This window comes from Periplaneta americana, chromosome 13 (genome assembly GCF_040183065.1).
Source record: "Periplaneta americana isolate PAMFEO1 chromosome 13, P.americana_PAMFEO1_priV1, whole genome shotgun sequence".
In the NCBI taxonomy this organism is placed as follows: domain Eukaryota; kingdom Metazoa; phylum Arthropoda; class Insecta; order Blattodea; family Blattidae; genus Periplaneta; species Periplaneta americana.
The window spans coordinates 154,475,364-154,489,095 of record NC_091129.1 but is presented as its reverse complement, the minus strand read 5'-3'; the positions used below and the strand labels follow the sequence as shown (position 1 = coordinate 154,489,095).

The 13,732-nt window shown below is 35.0% G+C and overlaps 1 protein-coding gene across 8 annotated transcripts in view; it reads left to right on the top strand.

The window, feature by feature from the left end:
• Positions 1 to 9,125, top strand: part of LOC138712568 (cubilin) — a 909,639-nt gene extending 900,514 nt beyond the window's left edge. For 6 of the 8 annotated variants that reach the window (XM_069844493.1, XM_069844496.1, XM_069844494.1 and 3 more), the window contains one exon: positions 2,119 to 9,125. In XM_069844493.1, the coding sequence (XP_069700594.1) occupies positions 2,119 to 2,366 (248 nt within the window). In that variant the 3' untranslated portion in view covers positions 2,367 to 9,125. The remainder of the gene's footprint in view (positions 1 to 2,118) is intronic. The other 2 variants (XR_011335744.1, XR_011335745.1) reach the window with 2 other exon arrangements.
• The last annotated feature ends 4,607 nt before the right edge of the window (positions 9,126 to 13,732 follow it).

The following is a 13,732-nucleotide window of genomic DNA, read 5'->3' as shown; positions in this document are numbered from 1 at the left end:
CAAATTTTTCTTCCAATTGAATACTATACAAGGAAACTTGTCAAAGATTGATCAATATTGAAAAAAGACTTGTCAAAGGCTGTTTCATATCGCTGATCATTTCATAAAAGTTCTGAAACATGTGCTTCGAGTTCATTGTAACCTATGTAGACCTACCAAATAGATCTATTACAATATAAATTATGTAAACCCTTTGTAGAGTAACTAGACAGTATAAAATAATATTTGTATAGTTAATACAAGCATTCACTACATCGTATCGCACTCCTCGTACGAATTGCACGCAACGGATATATTTTAAGTGCAGTGCGTTCACTGTAATGGCTTCACCTCATCGCATCATCGGATTCCCCTATCAGCTGTTTAAAACATGACGTCGTACGATATTGACATTGCTGAAAATAGAGGAGTTGAGGTTAGGTCTGTTAGCGAATAAGAATTTGTAATTGCTTCATGCGTCTTAATTGAAGAAGAAGAAACGAAAGAAATATTGGTTACATAATATATTTGTAAGAAATGACTTGATTACTATAATGGGAACGCCTGAAATTATATAATTCTTCGCTATTTTCTACACGCGAAATAAGTTTTCCGTCTGCCATTTTGGCGCGACGCTGAACATAGCACAACATAATAGTAACAGTTGAGCAATTAAAATTGATTTATTAAAGAAGGCCATGATCGCAAGCATCGGAAAAGTTGCCCATCCGAGAAACGTGGACGGATTTGCCAAGAGGCGATGCGTCCGATACGATGTAGTGAATGCTGTTACATAACAATTACAGCAAAGATAGTCTTTTTTCGATCCGTGCGATTCGTCCAATGAGTGCGATACGACGTAGTGAACGCTTACCTTTACTCAACTGCACAGCAACCTAAAACGAAGAATATTACGATTGTATATTGCTTTAAAACAAAATATTTACGACTAATATTCGCGTAGTCCCGCGCCGTGGCATCGTGGTCTAAGGCATCCTGCCTGGGACTCGCGTTACGGAATGCGCGCTGGTTCGAGTCCTCATGGGGGAAGAAATTTTCTCATGAAATTTCGGCCAGTGTATGGGACCGGTGCCCACCCAGCATTGTGATGCACTTGGGGAGCTACGATACGTAGCAAAATCCGGTTGTGAATACCGGCTATAACGGCTGGGGGGATCATCGTGCTAACCACACGATACCTCCATTCTGGTTGGATGATCATCCACCTCTGCTTCGGCATGTGGGCGTGAGGCCAGCAGCCGGCTGGTCGGTCTGGGCTCTACACGGGCTGTAGTGCCACGGATTATTAATATTCGCGTATGTTATATGTTAGAATCTTTATAATTAAAAAGTACATGTGTTGGTACTTATTAGAGATAACTGCCTTGCAATTTCCTCGTATCAGTACACATTGTTTTTCTTTATTTTGTTGTCTTTTACAGAACTCATGTCATACAGGCATGAGTTTAATTCACATGTCGTAAAATGGGTGAATAGGATCAGTGGGGGGGAATAGGATCAAAACTTTATTCTAGGTTATAAAGTTTGTTATAAACTGTACTTGAGCGGGATCACAGTCATTGGTTACTGTTATTGTTCTAGTAAGCAATGACTGTCTTCCCGCTCAATTGCAGTTTATAACAAACTTTATAACCAAGACTGAAGTTTTGATCCTATTCCCCCCCACTGATCCTATTCACCCCATTTTACGGTAATTGAATTAACTCACAAACAACTTCTCTTGGCCAGGACGCCATTTTTTTTGTGGTTATTGGCGCCGTAATATTTTCGAATTCCATCCCAATTCCTTCAAAGAATTGTCACATCTTTGATCAAATGAAGTTTGTAATCATATGGCTACTTTTATGCTAATCAAAGATTTCCTAAGTACTGTAAGTGACTTGACAGTGAAAGTTGTAAAATATTGGCATATCTTTCAAAGCTTTGTGAAGCTTCGAATTTGACGAAAATTTGATTATGTACAAGGAGCTTTAGTCTCATTTACGACATCTTTTCATTTGGCGTAACTGCTTTTATGCAGGGATTCCAACTTTATTGAAGTTTACTCGGAAGTAGACTATTTCGTAGGTAAAATCACTACGTGGCATACAAATTACTAAGGGAATGCTTGACTTGCAGGTATAGTGGAGGTTCCTGTCGACCCATTCAAACTGTTGGGCGTGGCGTTGTGTGTGGGTGGTGTGTTAGTCCTGGGTCTGTGCGTATGGTGCCATCGCAAGCGCCGACGCAGGCGGCGACAGTTGGCCCGTCTCCGGCGCAACACTGTAGGATCCAGTCGACGTCAACTCAGTACCGGTGGGTCCAGCAGGGGACAGCACGTGTGCGATGAGCTGGGGGAACGCTTTGCCAGCGTTGACAGCGTCTGATAGTAGCAAGCGTTCAAGGTAACATACATAATATGGCGGACTTTGGCTCTTTGCACCAAACTATATAAAATAAATAGACTTCTTTGTTATGTACTAACGAAACACTCGACTAAGAGACGAAGGATGTGTATATTTGGGGAGGAAATTTTTTGTTAGAATGTAACAAACGATATTGAAGTGCAACGAGCAATGCCACAAATGGACAAAGTATTATTATGTGGATTACAACATGGAAATCATGAACTGTACCGTAACCTTTACTAGAAAGAAATTAATACTGTTTATAAAACACATAAAACACTCAAGCTCACTGTGGAGACGAACTTGATAGAATCAAGAACGAGGAGATGCTACTGGAATTGCAGTTTTTTGGATGGGGGCAAAGTTTTGAAATGTTTCCCATAAGACTCCTGTTAAGGTACTAGACTTTGCTAGTACTTAATTAACAAAGCTCACATTTCTTGGAGGTTGTATACATCAACTGTCAAGCATTGGAAGAAGTCCTTAATAGTTTTTCCTACGATCGTTAGCAGTGGCTATGAAATTAACTGCCTGTTGTAAGATGGGAGAATAATATGTTCCTGCAAATATTTTATAAAGCTGGGTTGGTTAATAGCCTAACACAAGAGGCCTTTACACCTCACTTGAACTTTGTTACTTTTTTCAGTTCGAAGGAATATAAATATATAAAAATTTGATCTGACGAAGACAGTTTCATTTCGCTCTTTCCAATGCTTGAATCACGCAATGTATGAACACTTCAATAATCATTTTTGAATGATAGTTTTAATGATTGATGTGTGTGATGAGGGCATGCGAGTGTGCGTGATGCGATCGATCGACGAGTGTTTTTGAATGTAACTGTCGAGAGTTTGCCAATCGTTGTAATAGTCGCCTGGAAAGGGGTGTTCTTTTCTCAAACAAAAAAAAAAAAGTTATTTTAAAGTATGACTCAATCTGTTGATCTACATGAATTAGTGTGATGAAATGTCAACACTAAGGAACTAAAAATATAATAATAATACTACTACTAATAATAATAATATTAATAATAATATTAATTAATAATAAAAGGGAATGTATATGAACTTTAGAAGCCAATCGTTTTGACTCCAACTGATTTCCTGTCGCATTATACGATTCAACGTGCAGATCATCCCTCTACACGAAAAGACAGCAAGAAAATGAACGCTTTGAGTTCTTTCCCCCTCTCTTTCCGAGCGAGTGCATTACATGGGTGCATCTTGTTTCGTTAGTGGTGCTAAACCCTGTGGACATGGTGAAGAGAGAACGTGCGTTGGAATCAAGTCCTAGCTTTAATCGAGGTTGGACAGGAATTTACAGTAATTTTAGCAGAACGTAGTAACGTATACATCTACGACAAGCACGAGTGGCTGGGTTCGGTCAGATGTTCACTTCCAGCCGCATGTGAGTTCCATATTCGGTTGGAAGTGAGAGCGCAAATGTTATTTGCATGTTTGCAGGTGTGAATGCTGCACAAATATGTAATGTTTGGCCGGGCGTATGAGAAAAGTCATTGTAACCCAGAAGCATGTACGAGATTTATGCATAAGTTATCTCAGTAGTAATTGTTTATGGTCTCGACGAAGTGTTGATATTGTGCGGGCTTGTTAGCTGTGTCAGCATTTAATTGTTAACCTTCGACACGGCTGACAAGTTTGGACAATCCCATAGCAGAAAGCAATCAGGACAGTGCTGCAAGCCAGTACTTGTAGAATCTACAGAGTACCACACCACTTGCAAATAAAATGTATTAACACCGAGGAATGGTTTTTTAAGATGGTCACCGGTGACATTGTCTGTGTGACCAGCGAATAGGGATTATAAAGAATGGACACTGAGCGAATTTTCCTGTGTTTTGTTTCTCTGTGCGCCAGCGGTTAGTTCCACTTTCAAGCGCTAGAGGTAGTGTAATCGAGCATACGCTAAGATAATAATTGAGAATAGAGTTGAGGCACAGGATCCAAACATCGCCTACCTTATTGCATAATCCAGTAACACTTTGCTTCAAATAAATTCAAGTTAACAGCTTTTCCTTATTTCTCAGTGACAAACTAGTTGTAATAATAATATTTTATATTTCAGATATAATACATTATATTATAAAATAATATAATACATTATAAAATTAAGTATCGAATTCGTTTAATATTTGTATATAATATAATATAGGTATATGGTTTTGCTTCTCATAGCAGTTTTGTTTTTCCATTTTCAGCGCTATCAAATCATTACATATTTTAATTGTTGTTGGGGTCAACGTCTCAACTCTCATTATAAAGGAACTCTAGAGTCTAGACATTGCAGTTAATGACGGATTTATTATTTTACGGATCCAATTTATTTTATTTGAGTACATAATGTACCTAGATGTATTAATTATATGTGTTATGTTTCCGCTGTGTCAACTGCTAGCTAGCTGATGTCAGCGCGAACTCTAGGGAGAAAGCAGAATCTCACGCTCTAGCTGGCTTGAAGGTCATTGAAATCAGTCCGGCTACATCAAAGGTACCGACGCGAAGTGTCCATTCTTTATAATCCCTATTCGCTGGTGTGACCCTTCGGTCACATGATGCGGGAGGAATCGGTTTAAAATTCTTGGTATCACCATTTTTATTTCTCTTGCTAAAGTATTTTTCCATAACTAAATAAAAATATACCATATTCTTGAACTAGAAAAATGAGAGATGAGGTTGTAGAGTAATAGTGTGCCCCCTGGAGGGCTTTTTATACAGCTCTTTACATCCGCGATGCGTGGTTTGATGAGGACGCGACGATGTCCCCGGTGTGCCACAGTCGAAGGATCTGGCGACGGCAAGAGCCCAGGAGGAGAGTTTATTTTGTACTAGTTGCTAGTCTAACAGTATGGTTGGAACAATCGACTATTATCTCTCAGTAGACTCATATTTTATAGCTGTTTAGTTGAGAGTTTCTTGAGACGGTTGATCTGAAAGGTTTCTTTGTGCAAGAATGCCGCACTGCATTCAAAATGAAAAGCAATCAAGGTCAATGATTTTTGTTCTGTAACGGAGATATGCCAGGGCAAGACCTGCGAGGAGGTTAGGAAAAGTTACACAGTTGAATATGTAAGTGACCAGCTGTCTGCAGATCACAAGAAGTGCCAACACAACTGTACACGATGTGAAATACTTGTGGTATGTTACATAGTTCGAGGCAACTTTTGTACATGCTGTTTTGTAATTTTAATAATCCTTTCTCAGTTCTTTCTTTAGGGAGAAAACATTGGCACTTACATAAAAGCACGTAGGTTTAAACTCTAATGGTGAACTGTATAGAACATGCCAACACACGATTTTATTGTGATTTTATATGGCTATGTTTAAAAAATGAAGTAATTATAAAAAGCTTGTCTTAAAGTGTTTCTACAGACTCTAGTAGAAATACAGTTTCAACGACCACCATATAGTTTGGCTCTTCTGTCTGCAAGGTGCCGTATTTTCAGTGACCTTAGCGGCAAAGAGATCCAGTCCCATCGTCCTGTCGTTGCTTTGGGCTGTCTTGAGTTGTTCTTTCCTGATGACATACGCAACAATTACAGTAGATGGTGTCTTATGGTGCGCAGACAAGAAGTACGTGTACTCAAGTCCTGCAAAGTAATTCTGCCATTATTTATATATTCAACTGACTTTTCCAGAAAAAATAAAATAATAAAATTACGATGTAAGAAATTAAAACTGTAGGTAGCCAAACATAACAACCATGGGGTGTTGTCTTGTATGTGTCTTGTAGAGCAGCAAAAAAGAAAAAAAAAAAAAAGAAAAAAAGAAAAACAAGCCTGTCGTTTGTTTTGTTTGGATGTCGTGTTTATTGGATAAAAAAAATGCCACAACTAAATCCTATACACTGAAGAGGAATTGTTACTTTTCGTGAAACCAGTGGTATAGATAATGTAGCAGACGAGATTCATCTCAAGTGGGGTTGATACTGTGACTTATACATGTAGAAGATCTTCCGTACTTCTGGCAGGCGGCAGGTGACCTGGGGCCTGTTTCTCAAAACTCATGGACTAGTAATACTAGTCTGTACAGTAGTAATATTAGTTTATTTTACAAGTCTGTGTTTCTAGAAACTACAAGGGTAAAATAGTAGTTACCAGTTCACAGACTATACTGTTTTCGCTGTAAGAAAAATCCTAATGTAAACATAAGCACGTTGCTGTCATACCCGTGATTGGCTCCCAGCCGAAACACTCACATGACACAGGAAAATATAGTTCGTATTTGGAAACCACAATCTTGTATTATTTGAAAATAAAACATTGAATTCTAGTTGTTAAATACGATGAAACATATAACTTCACTCATATGTAAAACACTATGTAAAAGAAAAGCTACTTTTATATTTTGTTATGTACTATGAACGCGGATGAATACCAACAGTAATACCGAGGTAGTCTGTTCTTGTAACAAGCTGGCGTCACTTGAGCTCGTATAGCTTTTGCATCCTCAGTATATGTGTTTATTAAACATAGGAGAGTGGAAACCCTCTCAAAAGCGAAGAAAAACAAATAGTCTTAAATGTATATAATAAGTTAAGTGAGTTTTAATTACGGTAATTATAAATTAAATGTTTCCTAAGCAAATGAATGCATAGTAGTGAGGTTAGGCCTACTTGACGAGTAACGGAAAATGTTTAACATGAAACAGAATGTACAACAGTAGGTGGGAACGCATACTGAGAATCTATGGTGCCAAACAGCGGCCAATGAAGCCTCACTTCAGTCACGTGCTATTGTTTATACTAGGATTTTTCTTACAGCGAAAAGATTATAGTAATATTGGTCGATTTCACCAATTCATAAGTGATTCTGTTTCTCAAAATGCTAATCTAGTTGATTACACTAGTATTCAACAGGAATATTCCTACAAGACTCTAAAGACTGGTGATTTCTATATTATCAGTTACCAGTGACAACCTTTCTCAGATAAAACAAAATATTGTAGTTATTTTCTTTTAATATCTGGTTTGGTGATTCCGAATGAAGTCATGAAGAAGTTGTGAGAAGAGCTAAAACTGTATCGAGAAAGAACAATTATTATTCCTTTACGGGAGCATTGTTTAAATATAATGAACGGTTTAGGTAAAGTACTGAAAAGCTTGAAAAGTTGTTAAATATAGTGGGACCTGCCATAACAAGACAAAAAAAAAAATAGAAGTCTTGCATTATCAGCAAAGCTTCAAATACAAATTGCTCTACAAATCGGGATGTTGATTATTTTCCAATGCCATCTAGTCTTTCTGTCCTAGACCAGCAACACTTGCAGAATTTTTTCCTAATAATCTAATACCAATTCATCAACTTATTTTTATTAGCTTTCCTCCTCCACTGCCAGTTCTTCTGACATTGTCAACTTTAACCTACAAATTAAATATATAACGACAATAATTTATGAATAAATAAAATGTAAAACAAAAAATAATTAGCGAATCTTTCATCAAGTCATAAGTGGCATTCATGTCGGCAGTAGACCCACTACCTACATCATATGTTCAAATTACGATACTGTGAACTTGAATTGGTACTTATCAAAATTGCTTTCTTAATGTTGGGCCAGTAAGTGTCCCTAACGTATGCATAATCTTTGTTCTGAGGTATCAGTTCCATAGCCTCACACATTACAACACTTTTTGTCCATTCGTTTATTTCATCATTTTTTGTTAACATGCTTGAAAAAGCACCGAATAATAATACTTTGATTCATTAATCATATTGAGTATAGTTAATTTGCTTTCAACTGATGGAATTTCAACCGAAAAGAGAAATTGAAACCATAATACAAACAACTTAGCCTTCTAACCTCAAATAACAATACCTACCAATGACTATAAACAAATGAACTCAATCAGCTGACTAGTGAAACAGATCATGTAACTAGTGAAAAATTGTCACAAGTTACTAGACTGGTAAAATAGTTTGAGAAACAGAATCTACTAGAGCTGGTGAAATATACTCTGGTAACTAGTAACTGGAACTACTAAACTAGTATTTTTGAGAAACAGGCCCCAGGTCGTTTGTTCATCTAGCAGCCGAGACTTGATCGTGTTTTTTAAAAACCTCCTTGTCCAAAACGGAAGTAGCTCTTAGTCTTCCAAACTCTTGAGTATGTACGAATATCGCATACTGTCCACAAAACGATTATTACGCCAAATTGATCGATATTTTTCTTTGCTAATGAGCACATGGTTGTTATGTAAATGTTTGGTTTGTTTGTTGCCAGGCAACTGGTCCGATACTGTGCAATGTCTGGAATTGAATTCTCTTAAAACAAATAATTATTTTTTGAAACAAAAAAAAATATTACGATGCAGTATCAGCTTTACTTGATTTGGAGCACAGACCAAACACAATCACTGTTGTCAGCAACACTTAAGAGAATTTTAGCAATCAGATCTTTTTGTTCCTTACGAACCTGTTACCCTGGGAAATTTGATGATTAATTCTGCTGAGTTTGTCTCACGATCTCCTCCTCCCTCCAGTTTTGAGACGTCTTTCCATCCCGAACGACCGATCCCGTTCCTTCTTAGCAAGTGGAGACCCTTTGATTGTTTGTTATATAAATAAGTCTGTAATAACTAAATGATTGTATTAATAAGGACGAGACGGGTCGCGCAAAACAAACAATGTAATATAATAATAATTATATGAAATGCTCACAGCGACTAGAAATGAGTAAAGTGTCATTCATTATATTATATTGTCCAATATTTCATTTTTAATTCTGTTTGATTTCTTGTGTGATCCATGGTTACTACTAGACTAAAGGACTGTACAGTATTATTCTTAGAGATATGTACGTATTATATCTATTTCTAAGTAATTTAATTTTCAGTGGGTGAACTTTACAACAGGATTCAGAATGCTGCATAAGTTAACAGTACTGGGTCATGTTATAGCTCATTCATTGAGGGACGGCATTTCTGTAGTGTTTCAGGGAAAGTACAGCATGATCCAAAAAAAGCCACTTTCAAACTGTATACCATATCATATAAATCAGAATTTATTTAAATTTATTGTGGATGAAGAATGTGTGAAGGAGCTGGTATGTCTTGCTTAGCTGATGATTTCTTACAATAATTTGCAATTTCTGCTCGCTAAATGATCGAAAAATTTTTTATACCAGTAAAGGGTACAACTGCTGGCACTTGAAATAGCGTGCCCCTAGCATCCATAAATTTAATCTGACAATTATCTAAACAATCTGAATTTTTGTAGAAGAGACTAATAATTTTCTAACTTACTTCTGATAAGGTAATGCTGGTATGTGATTAGACTTATATGCCGAGACACAATCACCCCTGTCTGATTAGTGATGGGACATTTAGAACTGTTTTATAATAACCATGATTTCACTCATTTGTTATTTCTTAACATGTCAAGAGGTATGCAGAAGTGCAAGTAAACTCCACTTTGCCCACGATGGTAATATTAAAATCAAATAACAGGATCTTTAAATTAATATATGCAAAGGTTAAGTTAACACAGGTACTGGTAATTAGTAATTAAAATTCAGAATCAACAAATATATTATTAATGTCCTGTTAACTGCTTTAAACTTTCAATAACCTTAAATTTAATATTCCTTGACTTCCCACTCTTAAATTTGTGTGTTGGTATCAACAGTTATACACTAACAACTAACTGTCCACACACCAATACGATATAACACTATGTACTTGAGGAAATTTAACTAACAAACTAATACACTAATAAAGGTTTCAAAACAGCTACGATAAACAGAATGGTAGGTGTTTTATGTTTGACCAATATAAACACGATTTGAAAAAAAAAAAAAACAGTTGTAAAAAGAAACATACAGACGTGGACAAATTATTAAAAAATGAACGATTTTTATGACAATTCTGTTTACAGAATTTGACTTTTCAATTTAGACTACATTTGACAATTTTGGATATATCCATCATTACAGTAGACAGAAATATGCGAAAATGTCAACTGTAGTTTAAATTGAAGAGTCAAGTTTTGTAAAAATATATACCGGTAATAAAAGTCTTCAATTTTGCTAATAATTTGTAAATTAGCAAAATTGTCAACTGCATTGAAGAGTCAAATTTTGTAAAAATATAAAACAAAAATCTTCAGTTTTGCTAATAATTTCGAAATATCCAAAATGTCAACTGTAGTACAAATTGAAGAATCGAATTTTGTGAAGGTATACAACAAAAACCTTCAGTTTTGCTAATAATTTGTAAATATGCAAAAATATCAACTGTAGTCCAAATTGAGGAGTTAAATTTTGAAAAATATACAATTCAAATCTTCAGTTTTGCTAATAATTTGGAAATACACAAAAATGTCAACTGTAGTCTAAATTGAAGAATCATATTGTGTAAAACTATATATAATAAAAATCTTAAATTTTGCTAATAATTTGTCCACGTCTGTACTTTAAGGGTATATGTACGTGAACGACCACAAATATCAGAAACTGCAGGCTCTACATTTCTAAAATTTTATAAGAAAGCGAACTCATAATTGGATAAAAATCACAAAGCACCGCAACAAGAATTATTAGAACTTAAATATCTGATAAAAGTGTAAAAAAGGTTACTAATAATATTTTTCAAACCTGTTTTATCAAACTATGAAAAAAAAATTGTGCAGTTACATCATTTGGTAACCATAACATTGTTATGGTCTCTCTGACATCTTTAATATTTTTCCTGCATGTAATAAACACTTGTTTATGAAAAGTAGACTACTCTCAGACATGTAGAGTTGTTTATTTTAATACAATTAAATTTTTATTTTCCTATATAAAATATATTAAAATTTACATAATATTTTGTGACCTAATTTTTCTTCTTTTTTTTTTTTTTTTAAAGAAATGGGCATCATTGTAGTCTGTCTTTCGCATAAATGCATGTTAAATCAGTGTACAAAATTTCACAATTCTATCTCAAATAGTTGTGTAGTTATGAAATAATATGTATCTTGATTACACAACTTTTAACACTGTATCACTTCGGAATATGTATAATAAGAACTTTCTTGTGTTAAATTTTTAAGGTACCTTGTTAAAATAGGTCGAAACATGTTAACAAGGTACGTTAAAAATTTAACACAAGAAAGTTCTTATCATACATATTCCGAAGAAATAATATGTGTGAAAATTGTCAAATTATAAAAAATTTAATTTAAAGTAAAAAGTGAATTCTAGAAAATATTGTTAAGTTTTTTATACTTTTATCAGATATTTAAGTTCTAATAAGTCTTGTTGTGGTACCTTGTAATTTTTGTCCAGTTGTGAGTTCATTTCGTTATAAAATTTCAGAAATTCATAGCCTGCATTTTCTGATAACATTTGTGGTTGTTCACGTGGATATACCCTTAAATGCCTTAAAAACATCTAAAATGAAAATCCACATATTAATATTAATGGACAGCATGTAGCCACTGCAGGAATACATAAAATGTTTTACACACATCACATTAATATCTGTAGGATAACAGAATGGTTTGAATTTTATCCAGAACTAATGGTACAGTTAAACTTTTCTTCTGGTTGTTACTGCTAAACGAACAACAATACTTTTAGAATTAGAGAAGCCACACTTCCCTTTATAAATCCATTAAAAAAAAGAATTATTTTCATGTTGTACAATGCTATACATTATTTTAGTTTACACATATTACAGATATAAAAACTTAAAAATAATATCCAGCCGGGTAATCTTTTTTCGTGGAATATTAAAAACAGGTAGGTTTTAGTGTGACTACTGTATTTTTTCTTCCATAAGACACCACTTTGTTCTGTTCATGGTAAAGATAGAGTATTTTTTGTTTGCTTTCTCATTAAATAAGGCAGCGGTTTTCAACCTTTCGAATTTCACGGACCCCCTAAAATATTTCCCATAATTCAGGCCCGTGGCATGGTCTAAACATTTGAATAATGTAGTGAATTTCCAATTCACTGCAGGCTAAAGCAAGGAGATGCACTATCACCTTTACTTTTTAACTTCGCTTTAGAATATGCCATTAGGAAAGTTCAGGATAACAGACAGGGTTTGGAATTGAACAGGTTACATCAGCTTCTTGTCTATGCGGATGACGTGAATATGTTAGGAGAAAATACACAAACGATTAGGGAAAAGACGGGAATTTTACTAGATGCAAGTAAAGCTATAGGTTTGGAAGTAAATCCCGAAAAGACAAAGTATGTGATTATGTTTCATGACCAGAATATTGTACGAAATGAAAACATAAAAATTGGAGATTTATCCTTCTAAGAGGTGAAAAAATTCAAATATCTGGGAGCAACAGTAACGAATATAAATTACATTTGGGAGGAAATTAAACGCAGAATAAATATGAGAAATTCCTGTTATTATTCGGTTGAGAAACTTTTATCATCCAGTCTGCTGTCAAAAATTTGAAAGTTAGAATTTATAAAACAGTTATATTACGGTTATTCTGTATGGTTGTGAAACTTAGACTCTCACTTTGAGAGAGGAATAGAGATTAAGGGTGTTTGAGAATAAGGTTCTTAGGAAAATATTTGGGACTAAGAGAATGAAGTTACAGGAGAATGGAGAAAGTTACACAATGCAGAACTGCACGCATTGTATTCTTCACCTGACATAAGTAGGAACATTAAATCCAGACGTTTGAGATGGGCAGGGCATGTAGCACGTATGGGCGAATCCAGAACTGGATATAAAGTGTTAGTTGGGGGCCGGAGGGAAAAAGACCTTTGGGGAGGCCGAGACGTAGATGGGAGGATAATATTAAAATGGGTTTGAGGGAGGTGGGATATGATGATAGACTGGCTCATCAGGAATGCAGGACAGATGATGATACTGCGTTCCTACCTTAACATGATACACATTTGATTAATTCTGTTTACAATTCAACTGATTTTATTCGTTTCATGCATTTCAACTAATTTTACAGGGCCTAAACTTTTAACTTCGTTACATTTTTCCTAGGTTATGAAATATCCTTTGAATTACTGATAAAATCTGGAAAAATAGTGTCGTATTAGACGTTGTTCTATTCAGAACAAATGCGTGATATAGTGTTTAAATCCTATCTAAAATAAATCAAAGAAACTAAAGAATGAAGATATCGTATAACACCTAATACATACTATAGGATTACCTTTTTTATTTCAATACAACTGGATAGAAAGCGCCAGGTGACACTGACGACGACATTGAACATAGGTTGAGCAGGGTTTTGATAAAATGAAAAAAGGATTTCAAAAACTATTTATAGAAATGAGCAAAAACGGTTTTTTTTTTTTTTCTTTTTTTTTTGACATTCTGATACAAATATAACTCAATCCAGGACAGGACATGCCATT